The sequence below is a fragment of the Delphinus delphis genome, chromosome 3 (assembly GCF_949987515.2).
Source record: "Delphinus delphis chromosome 3, mDelDel1.2, whole genome shotgun sequence".
Classification (NCBI taxonomy): domain Eukaryota; kingdom Metazoa; phylum Chordata; class Mammalia; order Artiodactyla; family Delphinidae; genus Delphinus; species Delphinus delphis.
In genome coordinates, this window is record NC_082685.1 from 109,722,477 (window position 1) to 109,746,971 (window position 24,495).

Here is a 24,495-nt window from a genome sequence, read left to right on the forward strand (position 1 = left end):
AACCCGAACAAAAGAGATGTGAGATTGTTACTGTTTTTAAAAATAGCCCCCCCCCCCCAAAAAAAGGGCCTCAAAGGTAATAATTTACAGAGAAATGAGCCTTGGTTGCTAGAGGCCACTGAGGGGAGGATGGAAGCGGATCTTAATGTTCCCTGTTGCACAGCTCCTGTCTGTGGGTGGGTAACAGACAGGCATCACTCTCATGGACACTGGAGTTTTTCCACAGACAAAAAGAAATTGTCTTAGAAAGTATGAAAATAAGTGGAATATCAAAAAGGAGAGAGGGTCTCGATTCTGAAATTCATTTCAAGTAAGAGATGCTAAACAGAACCTACAGATGTGGTTCTTCTAGGTTTTATGGTATCACTCCTGCTCAGCTGCCCAAAGCTTTCTCTGCAGCTTGGTTTCATTCAGTGCCCTAAAAATTTGATGTAATGAAATGTAAGACTCATTCGCTTTGCTAATATGCCATGTTCTCATCTCTCCCAAATAATATTTTAATATTATAGGAACACGCCGCTCCTTTTCCTCTTCATTTCTGTAAGAAACACTCCCAAATTCTATACTTTATTTCTAAGTTTGCAGCATGTGGGCCCCTGGCCAACTAGACCTGTAAGCCTTTCTGTAGCTCTTCTATTGTTTGTTTATATTTATCTACCTGAGATTGAAATTGTTTTGGAGGCATAGCTAGCCTCTCTTCTATATAGATGAGTTACAGGGATTTTCTAGCTTCCATCTCTTTGAGCTTAATACTTGTGTTGATGTTTCAAAATGTCTTCCCTGATTTGGGAGTTCAGACGTGTTTTCTTTTGGGTGGCAACTAGGTCTCTGAAAGATAGGTAGTGAGCACTGTTTTTTAGAACTCAATTCTTATACAGGCATACCTTGTTTTGTTGTCCTTTATGGCACTTCTGCAAATACTGCGTTTTTTGCAAATTAAAGGTTTGTGGGAATGCTGCATCTAGCAAGTCTGTTGGTGCCATTTTCTCAACAGCATTGTTCACTTCATGTCTCTGTGTCACACTTTGGTAATTCTCACGATATTTCAGACTTTTTCATTATTATGTGATCAGTGATCTTTGATGTTACTGCCATGACTCACTGAAGGCTCAGATGATGGTTAGTGTTCTTTTAGCAATAAAATATTCTTTAATTAAGGTCTATACACTGCTTTTTTTTTTTTTAAAGAAAAACACATAGTGCCATTGCACACTAAATAGACTGCAGTGTAGTGTAAACATAATTTTTATATGCACTGGGAAACCAAAAGATTTGTGTGACTCGCTTTATTGAGACATTTGCTTTATTGCAGTGGTCTGGAACTGAACCCACGATATCTCTCATGTATGCCTATATATGTGCCAGGGAAGGATTCATCTTATTGAAAGTTACCCGGTACGGTTGTCTGTTGGTATCTGTGGGGGATTGGTTCCAGGACGCTATCGGATACCAAAATCCACCAATGCTCAAGTACCTTATATAAAATGACATTGTATATTACTTAGGCACATCCTCTTATATTCTTTAAATCATCGCTAGATTATTTATAATATCTAATACTATGTAGATAGTTACTGGTACATGACAAATTCAAGTTTCACTTTTTGGAACTCCCTGAAAAATAAAAAAATTTTTAAAAATATTTTCCATTTGTGGTTAGTTGAATCCACAGATGCAGAACTGGCAGATATGGGGGTCCAACTGTAACTTTCAATATGAATCCTTTGTAAAGTGAATAGAGCATCTACTGAGTTCTAAGATGTTCATGTCCCCCCATGTTTAAATCAGTATGCATCAGCCAATCAGGGGTTCGTGTAATGTGCCTAACTCCCTCCCCGAGAAGTTCTTTTATAAAATAGTACCTTAGAGTTAAGGAAGTTTACTTAATGGCTACTATGGATTAGGAACTGTGACGAGCACTTTTTACAATGACTCACCGATTTAATTCTCAGGGTTGGAAGTCCATGTGAGCTTTTTATTTTTCCTGATAATTTGTGGCTCTGAGTTTGGTTGCTTGAGGCTTGTGGGGAAACCGTTGCCCTTGGGTCTGTACAGAACCAACACAGATGCAGCGTCCTTGGATGCCCAGAACCAGACATAAGAGGTAACACCCTTAGCAGGCCTGTCCCCTCTACCCCATGGTGTGGAATCTGTGTGTAATGAATGTTTTCTTTTTCTAAAACCGGGATGGAGCTTGGAACAGCAAATATTTAATCAGAGCAGATTCCCCTCACTAAATCTTGCCAGCTTGTTCAACTCGGAGATTCTTTGCCTAAAAATATTCACCACGTACTGAAGGCTAAATGACTAAGTCACCCACAGAGCATAAAGCAGGTCTTAGTATTTGGAGCAGGGGGTTGTTTGCCTACTGATATTTTGGATGAAGTATGCAGTGCCACATACTCACCCTTTGATGAGCCTAAGGGCCTCTGGCGGTAAACAAGGGTTTTAGGGGAGGGGGGATTTGTGGGGGATGGTAGGGTAGGCGTTCAGGCCTGCTGGCAGTAACGTTCTTCTTGAACTGATCTGAGAAGAAGAGAGAAGTGGGTGTGGGGTAGGGAGGTGGAGAAGAGTCTAATCGGGAAAGATGGGCTGGTGTAGACAAAAGGGATGCTGCCATGCACGTGTTACAGTGGAAGTGAGGGCGGTGGTGTGCAGCAGGGATTAGCTTTGCTGATAGAGTGGGACACAGAAGGGAGGGAAAAGAAGAGTTCCATGAATATTACAGAACAGTAAATCCCATATGAACAAAACAGGAGTAAGTGAGGTGGCATGGCGCCTCCTTTTACAGATTTAATGCAATGTTACCTCCTTATTATCGGTACCACTCATACGGGTGCAGCTTTTGTTTCCTGCTAGAGGCTCTGAAACGTTCACTTGTGTGGCATCCCCCATCACTTCAGTATATGAGGATCTTAACCATGTGAGTTTGCTCACTCACTGTGAAACACTGCTAAAAGTTCAAGGTCCTTCAGAAGGCCCTTCCTGACTTCTCATTACCTGTGTGAGGGCACTTCCTGTATCCTGTATCCTTATCGCTATACTGAAGCAATTTCCAGACCAGCCGTTCTCACTGGGATGCTTCAAGGCGCTTCCAACCCTATATGTTAAAAGCAAACTCCCGATCTGTTCTTTTCAGTTCCACTCTTCATCCTCTGCCAACCCTATTCCCCCACCACCCCAAACAGCTTTAATAAAGCAGAAGAGAACCCTCCCCCCATCCTTCACAGTCCTGCCAACTATGACTTCTAGGCACAGAATTTCTGTTTTCTCTGCTAGTAGTTTACCTTCTTCAATTGTTATCTGGACTGTTAATCCAGTGGCCCTCTAATTTATCCTCCTGCCTCAAACCTGTCCCTTTCCCATATGTTCTCCACTCTGCAGCCAAAGGCATTCCAGCTTAAATAGTTGTTTCCCTTACAGGGTGGGAGCCAGACTCCTTAGCATGGCATACACCTGGCCCTTCCCACCAAGACCCTGCCTTCTTTTGAGCTTCATCTCTTGCCAAGGAATGCTTTTTTAGCATAAATATGTCCCATGCAATATTTAGTCTAAGTATGTCCCAAGTGTTGTTATATTAAAAAATTAGTTATTATTCATCCAAAATTTAAATTTAACTAGACATTCTGTATTTCATTAGGCTTAGTATTTTACCTGGCTTGCTCAAAAATATAGTAGTGTCTCTCTTTATGCATTTATTTCTTGCTCTGATCAAAAAGAAATTGGAGTTGCAGGAACTTGCTGACTGCAAAATATTTGGCATTTCTTTATGAAATATTTTTGTTTTTTTGGCTGTGCCACGTAGCATGCAGGATCTTAGTTCCTCGACCAGGGATCAGACCCGTGTCCCCTGCAGTGGAAGTGGGGAGCATAACCCCTGGACTGCCAGGGAAGTCCCATGAAATCTTTTATAGCTATTCATGGAAATGGAGCTATCCTAATAGGGTCTCAGTATTAATGCTTTTTTGCCCAAGACACTAATTTTGAAAAACATGCTTTGTTTGGAAAAGCATGTTTGAGATTCAGGTGTAGTAATGATTGCAGCCCTTTTCTGAGGGAGGGAACCCTAGTGGAGGAAGATGAACTGCAATTAAGTGTAGTCTTCCTTCTGTTTACGGAAATCTTAATAACCTCCACTGTTGTTGTTTCTTTAGGATATTTTCTGGAGAAGAAACTAAATTATCATGCTTCAGTTTTACCTCTAGTTTTATGTCATTTTTTTCCCTGTTTTTTTTTTTTTTTTTTTTGTCTTGTGAGTAAAGGCTGTAATGTGATTTTCAACTTATTTTCTGTTCTAAAGAGTGTTCAGCTTTGATGTTGGTAAGAAGCAAGTTTTCTTTTTAACACTGACTAAATCTTTATTTTCTGACATTAATAGAAACGTGCTGCTTGTTCTCATAATGTAAGATTTTAATTATTCTGATAATGTAAGTGGGTTTTACATTAAAACCTTCTAATTGTACTAGAATAAACCATTATCAACATTTATCAGAAGATTAAGGTCCCTAAATAAAGAGCTCCAGTGGATCAAGAAAAAAAATCCAATTAACTGCCAATTCACAGAGAATAATACAAATGGCCATAAATTTAAGAAAAGATGTGAACCTTACTAGTAATGAGGAAGACGGACATTAAAACAAGATAGTGGTTTTTAACCTTTAAATTTGGTGCTCAGGTTGGGAATGTGAGCAGTCTCAAATGTTACTGGTACGATGTAAAGGCAGCCTTTAAAAGTGTGATTTGACTTTATCTCTTGAAATTTTAAAATGTAGATACTACTTGACCCACTGATTTCATTTCCAGGTCAGGAGCTTATCCTATATAAATAATGGCATATGTGCAATTATTCTCCATATTTATGCATTTCAAGAAAAATCTACCCGTGGGACTTCCCTGGTGGTCCAGTGGGTAAGTCTCCGAGCTCCCAATGCAGGAGGCCTGGGTTCGATCCCTGGTTGGGGAACTAGATCCCACAGGCCGCAACTAAGACATCTGCAGGCCGCAATGATAGATTCCGCATGATAGATTCCGCATGCCGCGACTAAGACTGGCGCAGCAAAAATGTATGGATGAATAAAGAAAAATATACCTGTGTATTATAAGTATCATTTTTTAAAACTCTGATGCTGGATTTCAGAATTCCTTAGGAGTAAGTGGAGGTGGAGTGGTATGTTATGAGCACTGTATTTTTAAGAAAGATTCAGAGAAAGAAAGAGGTCTTTGGAAGAGAGACTTTCTTCTCAGTCTTAATTTCTCTCTGCACATGGTGTATTTCACATTGGATTTTGACTTGTAGGCTGAAAGAACACTCCATTGGCAGCCCTTCTTTTCCTAGTTTTAACAAATTACTTTTTCTCTTTTTCTTCAGATCCCTTTTTTCGAAGATATCTGTAAAGGCATTAAAGCTGGCGACACCTGTGAGAAGCTGGTGGGGTATTCTGCGGTATATAGAGTCTGTTTTGGAATGGCCTGTTTCTTCTTTATATTCTGCCTCCTGACCTTGAAAATCAACAACAGTAAAAGTTGTAGAGCCTATATTCACAATGGGTGAGTCTTTGTGGGTATCCTTTCACCCTTCCTTATATTCAGAGCAACATTCCAGGACCTCTTTCACTCTTCAGACCCTCTGACTGCTTTCCTCTAGTTGAAATTGTTGACACCGATTTTAGGGAAGGTGGAACTTCTACTTACCACACAGTGGCCTAAGAACTGGAATCCTATTTGTAACACCTGGTACCATAATGAGAAATGCATTGGAGATAAGAGTTTATTTCTTGTACCAAGAGCTTCCCCCAGATCACTTCCACCCCTGCAACAAAATGGTCTTGCACAATCAGAGGCCACACCGAAGTCTGTCTAATTATGGGAAAAGGCAGTCTCCAGTCACTTAATTACTTCCCCTCCATTTGGAGAGAACAGAATCATGAATTGACACGCTTACCTCTAAGAGGTCTTTTGTCCTTCCTTGAATATCATTTAAATACATTTCCTTTTTTTTTTTTCTTCCCCTCCAGCTTTTGGTTCTTTAAACTTCTGCTGTTGGGGGCCATGTGCTCAGGAGCCTTCTTCATTCCAGATCAGGAGACCTTTCTAAATGGTACAAATGGGGCATTGGGGGTATCTATTTATTGTGTTTTTATTCACTTTGTAAAACTGTTTGAAAGCGTAGTCCAGGGTGCCTTTGATATTGTAGGTTACTAACTTTCTTGTAGCTTAAAAAAAAAAAAAATCCTGCCTCAGCTGCCCACACTTCACCCACCCTCTGTACTTCCTCCCTCCCCACCCCACACCTCCACTTCTCCCTCCCTGGGAGGGGTGAGAGGACCTTTAGTTACTCTACTGGTTGAAGAATTGAAATTAAGGTTATTAGCCTGAAGGGAAAATGAAGCACTTAAAACTTGTTTGAAAACTAGTTTAGCATGTCAGCGTGACCCAGGGAGACCTTGTTCTTTCTGAGCACTGCACACAAACCCAAGGCTTCTCAGCAGCTTTAAATCTGCTGTAGCTATAATGGGGTAAGAAAGGCATCCTCCAGACCATTTCTAAACTTGCCTTATGTGAAACTGTACAACACTGAATTATATCCCTTATCGATAGAACCTACCAAAGTTATTTAATATAATGCATTCAATCATAGCTGAAACAAGGGGCCCTTCTTCATATGAGGTAGGGAGGAGGAAAAAAGCCTGAGTTTTAGAGGTTCAGAACACTGTTCAGACCCAAATGGATTCACTTTCCTTATTAAGATAGTAAAAATACTCACATTGTGAATAAGGAACAGCCATAGTCCCTCAAATAGCCACATATCAGGCTCCAGCTAGTTTCTTAGGGTCATACCGGTTTTATGTACTCCTTAAGGAAGTTGTATCCAAGTTGTCTTTTTACCTAAAATACTGGTAACTAGTTTTCTATTCTCCACAGAGGTCCTTGTATATATTAGAGTAATATACTTAGAATGGGATGGGACCTAGCTGTCCATCCTCTAGCCCAGCTCAGTTGTATTATAGACAACCCAGAGATGTGATGCGCTTATCCAAGGTTTGGGCTTCTCTGTGGCCGAGCCAGAAGTAGAACCTGAGTCCGTGGCCCCCCATGTGAACCTCATTTCCTCACTGGACATTGGTGGGTCTCTATCCGGTGAAATTTGAATCCTTGGTTTTTCTGGCATTGTGTGATTTTACTTTTAAATTGAGGGTCATTGTTGATTTTATGAATTACTGCATCTGTTAGGATATCTGGCATTTATTTATAGCATGGAGGTGAAGCTTGGATGCTGTGGTGCCAGATTGCCTGTGTTCACATCCCAGCCCCACCCTTTACTGGCTATGGGACCTTGTCAGCTTACGTGTAGACTCTCAGTTTTTCTCATCTGTAAAGTGGGTGTAATAGCAGTACCCACCTTGTAGGGTTGTGTGGGAATTAAATGTGTTACTGGTACAGGGAGCCTGCAGTAAAAATTAACTGTAGTCATTACTCTCATTTGAGTTAAACACTTGGGACGGTCACCTCATCTCCTTTCGGACGGTCTTCTTTTGCAGCCTGGCGCTATGTGGGAGCCGTCGGAGGCTTCCTGTTCATAGGCATCCAGCTCCTCTTACTTGTGGAGTTTGCACATAAATGGAACAAGAACTGGTATGTGCTTTTATGGAGAGCTTCCACGTGAACTCACTCTCTGACTCAGAGAAAGTGCCCATGATGACAGGAGCTCTACCCCGAGTTGTATTGCCAGCGATTAGCAGCCTGCTTACACCAAAAACAATTTTTGCTTGTTCTCTCCCTTCCCTCCTGCTCTTTGGACCTCTTCATTTACTCCTCTCCCATACTGTTTTTCTCGCCTTCCTACTTTTCCTTTTTCCACTTCATTGCTTTTCACTCTTTGGCTCTCTTTTCCCTGCACCCTCTCATTTGGGCTCTAAGACTTAGCCACACTCAACCCCACTGCTGGCGCCTCACAGCCCCTGCTCCGTGCTTGCGTTAGTGGCTGAAAATTTGGGTAGGCTTTATCTTAGGCTCCCATCCATAGGAGATTAAAAAGAAAAAAGTACTTTGGAGCTGGAGGTTCATTTTCTGCAAAGAATATTCAATGAAATAGTGCTTTTCTTTTTAAAAAAATTTTTGTTCCTTCTCAACTGCCTAAGAGGGGAAGGACCCCTTCATTAGGAAGATCTGTTGTTCTACCTTAGAAAGCCTTCCCGACTTTAAAAAAAATACCCTTTTTAAGTGCCTTGAAAATAGAGTTCACATCCTAGAATACATGGGGAATGCCAAACTATTAATGGCTCGTTTTATTTCTTGCTGAGCCACATTGAGGAAGTGACAGCTAAACAGGGGTCCAGCTCCTTCGGTGCTAAGGCCAGGTTGACTCTCTTTGTGACTCTGGGCAAAGCACTGAAGTGCTCTGTCTTACTTTACTTATAAAATATGAATGAAAATAACTGCCTGCTATATCCAGTAAGGCTTTTGTAATTTTGTAGATTTTGTAGGCATCATGTTATTTTGTACTGTTTGGGCGGGTATCTGAAAGTTCTATATGAATGTGAATTTTATTTTTTATTTTGGACAAAACAAAATATACTGTCCAAATTCTCTCAAAACACTTTTCATCCTGATTATATTCCTCAGCTTGGTAGTAGTAGTAGTTGTTTTGTTTTGGTCTTGTTTTTTTGAAAATCGAATCATGAGATGCCTGAGTGAAAAGATAGGTTAAACATTTTATTATTTGGTAAATATTGGAGTAAGCACCCAAATACCAATTTAAAAATGTTTGCAGCACATTGAATAGTCATACAGGTAGCGCTACAGGCGTGTTTTGGTATTTTTTCAAATCTTTATTTTTGGGGAGGGGGGGCGGGTGCCGCGCTGCGCGGCATGTGGGAATCTTAGCTCCCTGACCCGGCATTGAGCCCGTGCCCCGTGCATTGGAAGTGCAGAGCCGTAACCACTGGACTGCCGTGGAACTCCCCTCAAATCTTAATCTGTATGATAATACAGATTTCTAGGTCTGAGTACATATATAAGTTTATTATTGCATGCTGTCCTGCATTTTGAGTCATCCCTGAAACCTAGTATGTTTGGGGCTTCTACTAGATCTTGTTTCGAGGCAGCAAAGTTTTCCTAAAGATAAGTCAAATGGTTGACTATAGTTTTATGTGACCCTGTTCTCAGTTATACAGAAGAAATATGCACAGTAAGTTGGAAATGCATTTTAATTGATTAAATACCATTCTTTCCATCGATGATAATTCTTTTTTCCGGGGGGGGGGGGGGGCGGGGGCGCTGTACCATGTGGCTTGTGGAATTTTAGTTCCCAGACCAGGGATCAAACCTGGGCCCTTGGCAGTAAAAACGTGGAATCCTAACCACTGGACTACCAGGGAATTCCCTGGTGATTCTTATGTACTTTCATTCTGAATTTTTTATTTGACAAAAGGAATGCATCACACTTTTTTCTAAAATTTTTACAAATAAACTTCGAGTAAGGAACTTATGATAAAATACTAATATCTTTGATACTGAGTGCCTGACTTGCCCATTAAATAGTATGCTTCCTTGAGAATACTTGTGCTTTTTTACTCTGACTTTAATGTTTTGATTGATTCTGAAGCCATTTTCTGGGACTAATTATCGATGCCAAGTTTTAACGGGCATTTTGGAAGAGTTTGATTGCTTTAAAAACTTTCCAGAAACCACCCAATAGGAATGGCTTAAGAGCTTTGCAACGATTGATGTTGCTGTTGTCCCGGCTTTGAGGCCAGTGTCCCAATAAAATCTCTTTTGTCCACATACTCACAGCTGGTTGGTCTGCCTAAAATTAGGATTAAGCTAGGAAATGTACAAGTATTGTTATTTTTATGTAAATTCATCTAATTTAGTTTAAGAGTTTGTCCGAGCAAAAATTGATTCAAATTGGGCGCCCTCCAATCTGGCAGATAGAAAGGAGCTCCGAGGAGCTGTACAAAATAAAAGACGTTCATAGGCAGCAGAGAGCAGGGACAAGGAAGTTATATTAGGCAAAAAAGCAGGTTGGTTATTGTGAGGTAACTTCCCTTCAGGGGATGGCAGGCATCTACCAGTTAGGTGACATAACTAGTGCTAATCAGGGGATTCCTGATTGACTGGTTTAAGTTTCCGTTTCTGGGAGAGCTGAAACTCTAAGTTGTGTTGGTTTGGTGGTGTGGGGCTTAGCATAAGCGACTCCTTTCTAAGCCTGTTGTCTTGTTTTTGACACTTTCTAGGTCAATTTTTATAATTCGAAGCATCAGTTCTATATTAAAACTGAAATAACAAAAAGTAAACAGTATATTTAGGTGTTTCTTTTTTGGAGGGAGTTGCATTTTTTTTAAATTAATTAATTTATTTTTATTTTTTTTGGCTGCATTGGGTCTTTAGTTGCGGTGAGCGGGGGCTACTCTTCGTTGCGGTGCGCGGGCTTCTCATTGCGGTGGCTTCTCTTGTTGTGGAGCACGGGCTCTGGGCACACAGGCGCAGCAGTTGTGGCTCACGGACTCTACAGCATAGGCTCAGTAGTTGTGGCGCACGGGCTTAGTTGCTCCGCGGCACGTGGGATCTTCCCGGACCAGGACTTGAACCCACGTCCCCTGCATTGGCAGGCAGATTCTTAACTACTGCGCCACCAGGGAAGCCCTATTTAGGTGTTTCTAATAAAGACCCATTTTCTAGATTTTATTTATTTATTTATTAGATTTTATGGATTTTAAATTAATGTTGTTGTTGGGTTTTGTTTACTCCTAACCCTCACCCAAAGCCTGAGCCCAGACATCTTTCCTAACCTGATAACCTGCTTGCTTCTGTGTCCATACACTCCTCCCCACTGCCCGGTCTTTTTCTAATCTCCATCCAAGGGCTTCTTATTGAGCACTGATTCAAAATTTTTGGACTATTAACTGTGTGCCGGGCACCAAGAGTATAAAGATAATAAGTCACAGCACTTATTTGGGGTGTCTATAGCAGATGTCATTGGGAGGACCAACTGAGTCTGGAGCAGCAGGAATCACAGCCACTCTGCCACCATTGCTGCCTCCAGTTATCCTCTGACAGTTGGCAGTCCTTGCACCAATATTCATTAAGCACCTATTATTTGCCGGGCACTCGACAGTAGGAGAGCAGCAGTGAATGCAACCGTGTCCTGCTCTGTGGAGCTTACATTCTCCTGGGGAGAGGGGCGATAGATAATCAACTTATAATCAAGCAAATACGTACTAGGTTTAATGGTGAAAAGTGCTCTGGAGAAAAAGAAAGGGTGTGGGAGTTGGGGTGAGCAGAGCAGGGAAAGGCTTTCATGACGAGGTGTGAGGGAGACGAAGGAAGTTGGGGAGAGCCTAAGGCAGGATCGTGCTGGCTTCTTTAAGGGGCACAGGGACATCCACTGTGGCTGGACCCCAGTGGTGAGGGAAGAGTGCAAACCACATGGTAGCAGCAGTCAGATTCTGATATAGTCTGAAGTTGGAAGCAGTGGAATTTGCTGCTGGGGATGGCATGGTGGTGGGGAGAGGAGAGGAGCAGGGAGAGAAAAAGACAGCAGTCAAGAGCAACTGCAGTTCTTTAATCTCCCCCCACCCCCACCCCCACCCCTAATGGGAAGAATGGAATTGCCATGTTCTGAGGTTGGGAAGATCACAGAAGAGCATGTTTGGGGATGGAGGTTTGAATATTGGGAAGTTAATCTGGACCTGCCAAGTTTGACATGCAGATTAGACCTCCAAGCGAAGACATTAACAGTTGGATAATAGGAGCCTGGAGTTGAGAGGAGAGGTTAGGGTTGAAGATTTAACCTTGGGAATCTAAGCATAAATTAACTGTTAAGAAAGTCCTTCTTATAGTAATAACATAGCCCAAAAGACTAGTGAGGAAACAGCTGGACCCCACCTACACACTGGTCAGCAGTGTTCACCTTTTTCTACTTAATCCATTTTCTCTCCCTGTCGTCGATTACCATTTGGCTCCTTCCTTTCTCTAGTTTCATTTTCTCTTCATTTGCTTTGTGTGCCTTCCCTGTTAGAATAACTGTGGTCATCGGAGCACCTGGCTCCGTTTCAGGAATATGATGGTCATTGTCATTTTGGCCTTTCCTCCCTGTTTTCTTTGTCTCCGGGCTGCAGTAACTTCATAATTGAAACATTTTAGCTGGGTTGCTTGAACACTCTCCAGCTTTGTGAAGATAGTAAGTATGTTGCTTTCTCTGTGAAGGTTTGTGAGAGTGTGGTTACAAAGGGCAATTGAATCCTAAGGCAGATGACAGTGATTCAGTCCATCCCCCTGTTGTTCTGTCCTCTTCATTTAGCATCAATAAGCCCTCTTTTCTTTGTTCTGAACAGTTTCTGTAGATTGTTAAATCACTACTTATTTCTCCCATCCCTTTATTAATGTTTACATAAATCAGAGAGCACATTAACCTCCTCTTTTAGATTCTTTATTGTAAATCCCATTAAAATTTCTACTCTTTTCCCGGCTGATTTTATTCTCCACCCCCCCCCCCTTTTCTTTTCTTTTTTTTGGCCGTGCTGCGTGGCTTGCGGGATCTTAGTTCCCCAACCAGGAATTGAACCTGGACCCCTGGCAGTGAGAGCACTGAGTCCTAACCACTGGACCACCAGGGAATTCCTGTCTTCACTTTTTCTAATGTCAAACTTCTTAATCATACCTGGCATTGTTTGGGAGAAGCAGAACTAGTACAGATTCTCCTTTTCAGTGCAGAGACAGAAGAGCTGAGGTCAGCCAGTCTTTCTCCGGGTGAAGTTCATTTGCTTCTCTCTCCCTAAAGGGAAGATGAGTGTCAGCAGGAGCTGCTGGCAGCACTTGGCTAAGAGACTGGCACCTCCAGGCTCTGTGTTTATGGGGAAAACTCCAACTCCAGCAAAGAGCCACTTTTTAATACTGCCAAAACCTGTCCCAGGGTAATTGACATCCAGAACGGGGAAGCTAGAATAAAGTCTGTGGTGTATTCATTTTAGCTGATGAATACACTTGAGTCAAAGATGGAATTTTATCAGTGTTTAGAAAAAATTCTATCCTTGAGCCAAGAACTTTTTGCATATTTACCTGTACCTTCTAGCTTCTAGTGGGTAAAATGATAGGCCTTTGGATAACTCATTACTATGGGCTGGGGCCTGATAGCATTAGTGAATAATGCCTGAGGGATGATAGATGCTGTCGGAGAATCAATTGACCTGTCTTCTCTCCCCTTCCTCTTCTCCACTTCCTGGAGAAACAGGACCGCAGGCACAGCTAGCAACAAGCTGTGGTACGCCTCTCTGTCCCTGGTGACTCTCATCATGTACTCCATCGCCACGGGAGGCTTGATTTTGATGGCAGTGTTTTATACACAGAAAGATGGTTGCCTGGAAAATAAAATTCTTCTGGGGGTAAACGGAGGCCTGTGTCTGCTTATTTCAGTGGTAGCCATCTCACCCTGTGTCCAAGATCGTAAGCACAGTTTTTTTTTCCATTCTTATTCATATTATAAATGTCTTTGAGCAACACCCCTCCCTTTTTGGAAATTATGGTCATTCCTTAATTTACCATGGGTGGATCAGCAATAGGAAAGGTGGGACCCCAGTGTCCCCTTCATGCCCCACACTGGGGCGAATGTGATAGTCACGCATGCCTTGTGTCCAAGATTTGAGTGTAATGAAGCCAATAAATAAGGAGATAGATGTTGCCATTACATAATGCACTACAAGGAGCCTTTCAATGGAAAACACCTTTACTGGATATTTAGCTCTTCCCTGTGAACTCTGTGTAAAACTTGAATGAGTGAGAGGGCTACGGAAGGAGCTGTTCTGGGGCTCATCTTTCACTTAAGACCCCTGTGGACCACAAATTGAGGACAGCGTGGTCCCAGAGTCAGGAAGCAGGAAATCCGATCCTGGCTCTGCCAGCAGCTAGCTCTGGGAGCTAACCGTTCTCACACCCCAATCCTTCCTCTGCAAAGCCAACAGAAACCTGTGAGCCTGATCTTGCTCATGGTTGTTTCAAAGCTAAAAGGAAGAGATGATGGAAGTTCATTATTGAAATTGAGATGGTTATTACTCCACCAGTTCCTTTAATTGATCAATTAAGAATTTCCTAAAGCATTAGTATTCAGATTAAAATGTGCTTTGGGTTAAATCCTACTTTTTGAAATAGTTATAATATTTTGAAATATTTGGTTTAATGCCATTAATTGTTAAGGTGAGTCTTATTCCCATGCCAAAGAGCAACATTATGAAAGGGCCTATTTTTTACCTTTATGGGTCATTATAATTTAATAATTATAACTCTGGGAATAAATTTAATCAAATGGAAGACTGGGTGAAACTAAATCCTTTTATGTCTGCAGGTGGTTGAAAATTTCACCAAAAAAAGGATAAATCCCTTTTATCACATCTTGGTTACTCTCAACCATCCGAACAGTTTAATTTAAATATTGTAACATTGAAACCCTTTTCCCAGTGAATGCTCAGTCCCATAGCCTTCTTCTTTGGTTTGGACCAGCTCTGGTATTCCCAAAGGATTTTTTGTCCATTGACAGATACGAGCTTTCTCCCCATCTGGAATCCAGGCCCTCCCTATAAAATCCATCATTTATTTACCCCACTAAACTATGTGATCTCACAAATAACGACGGTAAATTTTCTTTGGAGGTTTTGTGATTTAAGAACTAATGTTATGAACCTCACGGAGACCAGGCAATATGTTTCAGTACAGCTGTAGTTATTATCAAAATAGGGTGTTGGGAGAGAACTCCGTAGAACTTGTCATCTCTAAAACAGCAGTTAGGTTCAGTGTATCACTCCCCGCCCCGCCCCCTCCCCAAATGTTTTGGTGTCATCTGAGAAACACATTACGTACCTCTTCTTACCCTGAAGGGTGGGGCTCCAAGTTGGAGGGATATCATTTGGGGGAGACCTGTTTTTTTAAGGCACATATGCTTTCTCATCATTGATTTAAAACACTGTCTCTTCTCATTCTCCAGGACAACCGCACTCTGGGTTACTGCAGTCGGGTCTCATCAGCTGCTACGTCACGTATCTCACGTTCTCAGCTCTGTCCAGCAAACCTGTAGAAGTAGGTAAGCCAGCTTGTTAGGGAGCCTGTGCTTGCAGGATGAATGTTGTCATTTGTGGAGTGAGCACTATGTCTCTGTGAGCAATCGTTTAAGTATCAGGGATACGACACATCAAAATAGAGAGATGATCTAGACTTCTTCATTAAATGAGGTCCTCAACATGGGATATGAACATGAAACTTCCTTCTCCTGAGTCTTCCTGCTGTTCAGGAAAGACGTGAACTAAGGAGGGCTGTTGAGTTTGCTTTGAGGCCTAATCTGCATTTTCCTGCTCAGAAATACTCAAATGTTCAAGAAATAATCAAAAATATTCAAGAAAAAATTTTTTGCTCTATTTTTTATTATTATTTTTAGATGGTTATTAATTTTCTTTAGGTGATCATTTCTCTGACTGTAACAGAGAGTAGAAAGAGCATGGGAGTTGTTCTGCCACTTAAGTAACTTGTATGAAGTAACTTTTCTCTCCCTAGATATCTCGCCTTTAAAATAAGATTTTTTTTTTTTTTTGGTTGCATCTGGTCTTTGTTGCTGCATGTGGGGCTTTCTCTAGTTGCAGGAGCAGGGGCTGCTCTTTCTTGTGGTGCGTGGGCTTCTCACTGTGGTGGCTTCTCTTGTTGCGGAGCACGGGCTCTAGGCACGCGGGCTTCAGTAGTTGTGGTGCTCAGGCTCAGTAGTTGTGGCTCGTGGGCTCTAGAGCACAGGCTCAGTAGTTGTGGCGCACAGACTTAGTTGCTCCGTGACATGTGGGATCCTCCCGGACCGGGGCTCGATCCTGTGTCCCCTGCATTAGCAGGTGAATTCTTAACCATTGTGCCACCAGGGAAGCCCCTAAAATAAGAATTTTAATTATTATTTTAAGAAGATAATTAAATAAAATTCTTCTTTTATAGGGTGGTTTTTAAGATTTCAATGAGTATGTGTGTGTATGTAAGTATAAGTACAGTTCCTGGCATGTAGTAGGTGCTATATAAAGGGTGCCCTATTATTCTCGTAGAGTGGTTGCAATGAATATTTGAGAACTATAAAAGCACTATTATATTATAAGCTTTCCCAGTAAAGGACCAGATTTTCTTGTGTTGATTTCCAAACTCATTATATTTCATCATCTTTATCACTTTTGTGATATGTAAATGTGTATATAAATGTATACTCATATACATGTGAGTATGTTTGGGTACATTTTATCTTATATACATCAGGTGAAATACATGTACTCTCTTTTCTCTAGAATAGAACATTGAAGTTGTTTTCCTTTTTTAAATTTAGAAAGCAAATGCAAAGATAATTTGAAACTTTTAGCATATACATGTACTACATATGGGTCTTGCCTTTATAGCTATTTATAGTACAATGCAAATATAATTGTACATCTTATATTAAGTATAGTCTATCCTGGATATATTTTTTTTAAATCTCTCTTGACTCTAAGTTTATTTAAGTCTACTCTATTTAAGACTTTTATGAGTGTTTTGACTATTTATGTATTAATCTCTGTTTTTAACTTAACGGGGTTTTTGGTTACAACATTTTTCTTTTTAATGGCAGGTATCACTTAAATACAGAAAAAAACTTTTATTTTTAATTTTGGGTGGTGCTACTTAAATAGCAAAGTTCATATTTTGGTCAGTTTTGTAAAGAAAATTTTCATTGGCCTAAGAATAAAGATTCCTTAAACCACAGCACACACAGTTTACAGTTTCAAGTGGGAGCACCAGCAATAATTTTAGTCCAACTTTAAACTCTTAGAATGTGCATGTTTGTAAAATGGTTTCTAGCCTGTTATTTTATGTTTATGTTCCTTATTTTTGGGCAGAGTTGGCGAACAGACCCAGCTTGGGTGTTCAAAATTGAAGACTCTGTGATAGATAAAAAGTAAACGACTAGTGATGGTAATATGATACAAATCTTTGTTATGTAGCCTCTCACAATTTTTTAAAGCTCTAGACCACTTGAGGAGGTTCCCAGGTTACAGCCGTAAGATGTCATGACTGTCCTGTTACCAATAGTAAAATGACTTCTCATCTGGGTGGAGGCTGTCGGCCAGATAGCAGTTCCTGCAGGTTCCTGTTTGATGTAATAGTCTTGACACTCCTCCAGGGAGGATAGACATGGAGGATGCTCTCAGTTAGCTGCACGCTACCTGCCAATCAACTGCCCAATCAACTGAAAAATGACCTAAGTTTACTCTTTACTATCGTTTCAATAGTACTGAAAAATAGCATGACTCTTAGCAAGTCCTGGGACTGAAGATCCCTTTAGCACTAAACTGGAACCCGAGGGTCTTGCTCCGAGAGGCTTCCTAGGTGGCAGAGGGTGCTTCACAGTAGTAACAATCTAGTCTGAGTCGAGTGGGACAGTAGAGGAGAAGCTTCCAGTGCTGAGTCTCACTGTTCCGCACTGCATGAATTTTCTCAAAGTGACTGCATCCCTGAGTAACAGCGGGCTTTTCTAATGTGGCTCTGATTCCTTTCCCTTTTCTTCACAAGTTCTAGATCAACATGGGAAGAATGTCACCATCTGCGTGCCTGACTTTGGTCAGGACCTGTACAGAGACAAAAACTTGGTTGCTGGACTGGGTACCACTCTGTTGTGTGCATGCATCTTGTATTCCTGGTAAGTTTCAGGAGTTACCTAAGGCCATCTTTGCAGACTTTAAAAGTAAAAGAGGAGAATTTAAATACATTTTAGCAGTGTGAGGCAGCCAAACAAATACCATCTGAGGAGGAGGGAAAATGTAGCCTGAAGTAAAAAGGTGGTATTACAGCATGAAATCTAGGTGTTTGGACTTCATTTGCCTAACTTGTATTTCTATGTGGTAAATAAAATAAATATATATGGTACGTTGCAATGCTTTAACAGACGGTTGAGTACTACTTGCATAAGCATTTTTGGAGGGTAAGGGGGCACAAAGTGAGGAAGAGGTGGAATGTGCCAGAATGTTTTGGCAACTTTCTACTCCAGCGGAAATATCGTTTGTTCTCTTGTTGATGGAAAGAGTACAAAGTACTCCATGCACAGTCATTTTGTGCTTGGTCCAGGAAAGACAGGAAACATCCCTTTTCTTTTATGCTAAAACCCACATTGCTATTAAGGAGGCGAAGTCATTCTTCCAAAAGTAAGTGTGATACATAAACAGGCTGTGTTGCAGATGCTTGGGGTGAGGTTTATTCCACCTTCAAAATCTGTAGAAGATACGAGAAGGAGAAAAGTAAAGGGTAGGAATGATAAGTTTCTTACTTCAGGTACATATTTCACTGATGATCAAGCTTCCCTTTGACAGTAACCCTTTCATGTTTAGGTTTTACTCCTGTGTTTTACATTTCGTTTGTTATATTTCTTCTTTATTTTTATTAAAAAATATATATATATATGTATATTTATTTATTTATTTATTTTGGTTATGCCGGGTCTTAGTTGCGGCACACGGGATCTTCATTGCGGCATGTGGGCTCTTAGTTGTGGCATGCATGCGGGATCTAGTTCCCCAACCAGGGATCGAACCTGGGCTCCCTGCATTGAGAGCATGGAGTCTTACTCACCGGACCACCAGGGAAGTCCCTCGTTTGTTATATTTCAGTGTCTAAAAATTTCAGCTAGTCACAGGCACATGGTAATCTTCCTCTGGACAAAACTGTACTATCCTGGTGGTGATAGCTTGTATAAAAAGAATGTCTCTCTGAGCATGTTGGCTTTTTCTCTTAGAGCTTCTAACACCCCCTAATGCCATAGAGAGAGACCAACAGACATAGACAGATGACAGACGTAGACAAGAGAACTGAGTTTTATAAAGTACGTGTTCACAGTCATGCATCAAGCTTTCAAACGCGTGCAAGCTCTCAGCCTGTCTGTGATGTGGTGACAGCCTTTCCATGATGCAGCAGAAGGGACTGTGGTGACCGGTTTCTGGCCTTGCACCGTTATTAATTCCATACTTGTTCACTGATTCGGGCCCTCATCAATGAATGTTTTCAGGAAAGCCATAAAGGCCACCCACATTTTAATGCTGATTCTCGGCCCTTCCTTTCTTAAGTTTTTCCTTCCTGAGTCTGTTATTGTTGGGCTTTGGGGAGAAGTGTCAGCAACATGGCTAATTTTGCAATTTGTCACTCACATTTTTTTCTGCATTGGTATGTAAAAAAATATTGGTAAATCCAGTGAGGAGAAAGTAGGTTACTATACTATAAGTGTAGAATATTCCATTTTAAAATAAAATATAGTTGTATTTACACATGTAGAAAAACTCCTGCAAGGAGATAAACCAAGCTTGTAAGAGTGGTGGTATTAGGGATAACTTTTTTCTGTTTTTTTCTAAAAAAAAAAAAAAAAAATTTTTTTTTTTTTTTTTTTACAATGAGCTAGTGTTTCTTTTGTTTGTGCTATCAGAAAAAAAAAGGCTGTAAAGATATTGGATACAATAAAATCATGTGTTTTTTGAGTTGCTGAATGCCTAATCCTGCATGATAAAAAATGTTTGTGCCCTTAGATAAAAATAGGGCATAGATTTGCTATAAGCCCATCAATGGAAAAGATGGCAAAAATGCTATTTAATGTGCTGATGGAACTGCCACCAGTGGTGTTGGTTTGTGGTGTGGAATTTCCACCCTGTTAGATTTTCACTGCCACCCTTGAGTGAGAAATGATGAATGAAACATTGCTCCTTTTGGAATTTAGAGGCACTTTAGTGGAGGTTGGTAAGGTCTAATCTGATATTCCCAAAAGATAACAAATTTCAAAGCTGACAGCTGCTACTTAACATCTGTCTAAATGCCAGTAACAAACTTTTTTTTTTTTTTTTTTTTTTGCGGTATGCGGGCCTCTCACTGTTGTGGCCTCTCCCGCTGCGGAGCACAGGCTCCGGATGCGCAGGCTCAGTGGCCATGGCTCACGGGCCCAGCCGCTCCGCGGCATGTGGGATCTTCCCAGACTGGGGCGCGAACCCGTGTCCCCTGCATCGGCAGGTGGACTCCCAACCACTGCGCCACCAGGGAAGCCCAACAAACGTTTTTGAATGCTGGTAATCAAACTGCAAAACCATAGTGTGCAAAGGAACGAGGAGACAGAAAACAGCAGCCACACCGAGTGGAGATGAGGAGTAGCCAGGCAGCTCCAGGGTATTGGTGTAACACATGGCGCGGACACACTGCCTGGTGATGCCAGGTGATTCCTCAGGGGTCAGTGAAGTGCTGCACAGGGTGGGGTGAGGGTGTCTGAGTGACTGATGTTTGCTCTGATTACCCACCACAGCTCCAGGAGGAATGGGCTTTGAGAACTTTATACCAAGCATCTTGGAGCTCAAGGGGTACTGAGTTCAGCCTAGGAGGGCCTTGAACAGGGAGGTGTGAGAGGTGACCCAATTAGGAGTGTTTCAAATCTTGACTTTCCTAGACTCAGAGGATTGAGAGATTGGAAGATACTACAGAAGGAGGCTGTGCTGCCTGGGCGAAAACTGTCATTTGAAGATGATTGCAGGAATATCTAGAATTCTCCATAGACTCTGTAGGAAGCCAGAAGATTGGGTGGTGTGTGCGTTGAAGGGAGAAGAAATCACCTGTTTTCAATGGAAGTCCAGGATTGCTTGGGATTGGGGTTAACTTGTTTTGGTAAGATCTTAGAGGCTCGCTGTGCTATGTTCTCACCCAACTGGAGTCTCCTCACCCCCGACACACTCTCTCGCTCTCAGACACTTCTTTAGGAGGCTCTCATGATGGCCTCCAGTCTCACTTTCTGGCTCTCTGTCCCAAGTCCTGCTTCTGGGCACTCACTATGAGGATGTTTTACTCTTGGCTGTCTTAGCTTGGAAGAAGGGCTCAGCCAAAACTCACTCGCCAGCTTTCCAACTGAGGCTGCCCTTTCTCCCAAAGCCTCTTCTACTGTACCCAGGCATTATGCTGTAAAGAAATGTCACAGCCCGGACCCCGTCAGGAGTCCCCTGATGGCTCTTTCTATAAGCGGGTGCCCCTGTACCCCCTTAGGCCTGGATCCTTGCTGTCATAGGCCCTGGCCTCCCCCAGCTATTCCTTAAGTCCCTCCTTGGTCTCTAGATTTTGATTGAAATTGTTATTCTGTTGGATTCAAGTTCACAAACTGTCAGATGAGACAGGATCATGGAGTCGATGAAGTTCAATTCCCTCTTGGGAATTCTCTGACGGTCCAGTGGTTAGGACTCTGTCCTTTCATTGCCGACAGCCCGGGTTTCATCCCTGGTTGGGAAGTTAAGATCCCACAAGCTGTGCACCCCACCCCCACCCCCCCAACAAAAGAAAAGTTCAATTCCCTCATTGTACACATAAGGAAAATTGAGATGTGGAGACTGCTCCTATATTTCTCCCCCAGTTCAGGAAACCTTTCCTTACATCTCCTTTGCTGGCGTATTGGGAGAGACAGGTTCATAGTCATTCTCCACACACCCCCCCCACCCCCCACCCACGCCCTGGGAAGACTTGGAGTAAGGTCCTTCACTTAGGTGGAACAATCAGCTGCATGACTTGCATAATTGCATTATTAGGAGGCATTTGTGCTGTAAAATGTTCCCCGGCTATTTCAGTTTTAGCTATGCTTAAGAGAAAAAAATAACTCTTTTTTCAGCTGTCTTAGGAATTTGAGAACAAAATTGGAAAAACTAAGAATCTTTAGTAAAGGTCAAACAACTTGCTAGTTCCAAATGGGACATTTCACAGCACTATAGCAGACCATATGGAAATAGGTGCAAGATTGGTAAGATGGCACTGGAGAGATTGGTTTAAATGGAGAAAAGTTGGCAAATCAAGGAGGGTTATCTATTCTTTTGGTGTGTTCTGGACCTACTGCTTTTATTTAAGAAGGGGGTGGGGGGAGTACCTTTTGGGAATCCTGTTACTGCCTAACCTGCCAGCTAGAAGTTTTCATGTCTCTGCATCAGGAACATGTTGAGGACCCCTTTTCACCATCTCTGGTTTCCACTGGGAACATAACTGAACTTGATTATACCAAGTCTGAGAACAGTCACGGGATCTCTCAAGGGCCCTGTAAGTTTGTCGGGGGCAGAATCTGTGGTCTCCGATAGGAAAGTCTGGACGCGTTGTCTAGAGATTTTCTGTGACCTAGTGGAGTTTGGCCAGTTCCCGAACCGCTGAAGCAGATGTGGAGGGGCACCTGCATTGCAAATCATTCTTCCAATATGGAAGAGATTCTGGGCATGACAGAGGTTGGGAGGGGTTGGGGGTAGCAGGGAGGCGTTTTTCTTTTTTGGTTGTCACAACAACTGCAAGATGCCCCTGGCTTTTGGTGAGAGAGTGCTCGAGATAGTAAACAAATAAGGTGATTAGACCTTCTCTGTCCACTGAAGCATTGTCCCAACCAAATGCTGTCAGGCTCCTCCCACCCCCACAGGAAGTACTGGGTTAAAGTCACTCAGGCCTTAGCCCTGGAAGGGAAGAGGTTATGGATAATCCGGGAATTGTTGTCTTGTGCCGACCAGATGGGTCTTAGTAATAGCCAGAGTGCAGACAATAAGAATTTCCTAGGCTTTTAAAGAGTTTGTAAAAACAATATTTTCTCAGTAATTTTAAGAAGAGTGTTTTGTGGGTAAAGGCCATGATTGAATGAAGACCTTATTTTATGGTAACATCTACTTATAGAAGTCACATGTCACTAATGATGAACTGATTATAGGTATTTTTAGAAGAACAAAAGCTTCCCCTTTTAAAGTGTTCTCTGATGATGGAAGCAAAGTGGCAGAGGTGCCAGGATCAAAAGCTTTGCTTTTCTGAAACCATTTTATTCCCAAGAATTTATGAAATGGAATATTTATTTGAACTTTTTTAAAGAATAAATATTATCTTTCAGATGAAAATTCCAGATATTGATCTCTTCCTAAAGTTAAGTTACATTTTCCTCCATGGAAACGATGTACTGTGTGAAATCATAATTCATATGCACAAAATGGAGCATGCCTTGAGTGCAGGAGCAAGGTGTATGTGTTTCTTGGGTGCACAGCCATTGGGAATTGTTTCTATCCTTCCTCAGACCAGGTTCAAAGTCAGGAGGTGGGAGTGGAGCGGGCCTCCATTAACATCCATCTGTTCAAAGCAGACGTGAAAGTGATGCCATTGGACTTGAGTGGACCACAAAAGAAGCAATGCTCTTGGATCCCAGAGGACCTTTTTATGAGGAAAACTTTTTATTGTTTATTTGCATCTCACTGATCTCTTCTCTCCTTGGGAGAGAGGATGAGAATGAGCAGAGAAGGTAGTGCTGCGTCTTGCAGTTTATTCCGTTGAAATGGGTCTGCTAATTCCTGCCTCTCCACTAGCCCCTCCGCCCCCAGGCTAGCGCATTTGCTGCAGGAGGGCAGGGATTGTTGTGTGTTTCACCGAGTCCCCAGTGCTTAGAACAGGGCCTGGCACATGGCACACCTTCGGTAAATATTTGCTAAATCAATCTGTAAAGATTATTCATATATATTGAATATTTTTCTATTTGCTTAAAATGGTCCTTTTTTTCCCCCAGGAAAAATAAATACTTTTTTTTTTTTTTTTACCCCTGTAAGCCAGATTTTATAACATTTTACCTCTCTAGGCATGGGGAGAGTGGCAGGAAGAATGTTTTTTAATCACACTGATAACTACTCTGTGCTGAATTTCCAAACAGAAAACCTTGCTCTGCCAAAGGCTGATTATCACAGAAAATAGTGATGACCTTTGCTTTTCGTGCCTTTGCGTTTTGTTGCCATTTCTGGCTTCTTTCATTGCTTTTGATCCCTTCTAAGTGAGACTAGTCAAAGGGAGGGGAAAGATAAAAATGAAATCTGAAAATTATTGGCATTTGAGGGAGGAGAAGCGGAAACCAATAGTGAAAAACAAGATAATAGGATCAAAAAACGACTTTTATCTTTTTTAACCTATAAACTTCTCTTTGCATAAAATGATCTCATGCAACATGGGAAAAAAACATCAGCCATCGAACAGGTCAGGCAATTTTGGAATAAAGTGGGTTGTTAAAATAGACAACTTGTATTTAAGCAGGACTGTAGGTTAGAGTGAGCCTCTCACTGGAGCCTCCGCCAGGAGACTCTGCCCTCCTTCTATGTGATATAACACGTCAATAGGCCTTGCTGACCTTTTTTGTTTATCTCTTAGTTTGACATCGACGACCAGATCAAGTTCGGATGCTCTGCAGGGGCGGTACGCAGCTCCTGACCTGGAAGTAAGCTTATTTCCTTTTCTGGCCCTGCTTCATCTCAGAAGACCCATTTTTCAGAAGGCTTTTTATGTGTTTATTTGCATCCTTAGTGGTCTGTATTCCACGATCCCATTTTTCTCCTCAGGAAGGAATACAATTTTCGTCCAGGAAAAGAAATGTCCTGAATATACTACAGGATTAAAACAAATCCTTGATCTTCCTCCAACAAATTTGGCCTCTGGTGTGGCATTCGGCCGCCCCGCTCCCAC

General features: G+C 41.8%; 1 protein-coding gene across 2 annotated transcripts in view; it reads left to right on the plus strand.

Moving 5' to 3' along the window:
• SERINC5 (serine incorporator 5) overlaps window positions 1–24,495 on the plus strand; it is an 88,804-nt gene that overhangs the window by 51,658 nt on the left and 12,651 nt on the right. Inside the window, exons 3-10 of one of the 2 annotated variants that reach the window (XM_060009233.1) lie at window positions 4,804–4,908; window positions 5,369–5,547; window positions 6,015–6,097; window positions 7,539–7,632; window positions 13,232–13,443; window positions 14,975–15,070; window positions 17,554–17,680; window positions 24,184–24,250. In XM_060009233.1, the coding sequence (XP_059865216.1) occupies window positions 4,804–4,908; window positions 5,369–5,547; window positions 6,015–6,097; window positions 7,539–7,632; window positions 13,232–13,443; window positions 14,975–15,070; window positions 17,554–17,680; window positions 24,184–24,250 (963 nt within the window). The remainder of the gene's footprint in view (window positions 1–4,803; window positions 4,909–5,368; window positions 5,548–6,014; window positions 6,098–7,538; window positions 7,633–13,231; window positions 13,444–14,974; window positions 15,071–17,553; window positions 17,681–24,183; window positions 24,251–24,495) is intronic. The other variant, XM_060009232.1, reaches the window with a different exon arrangement.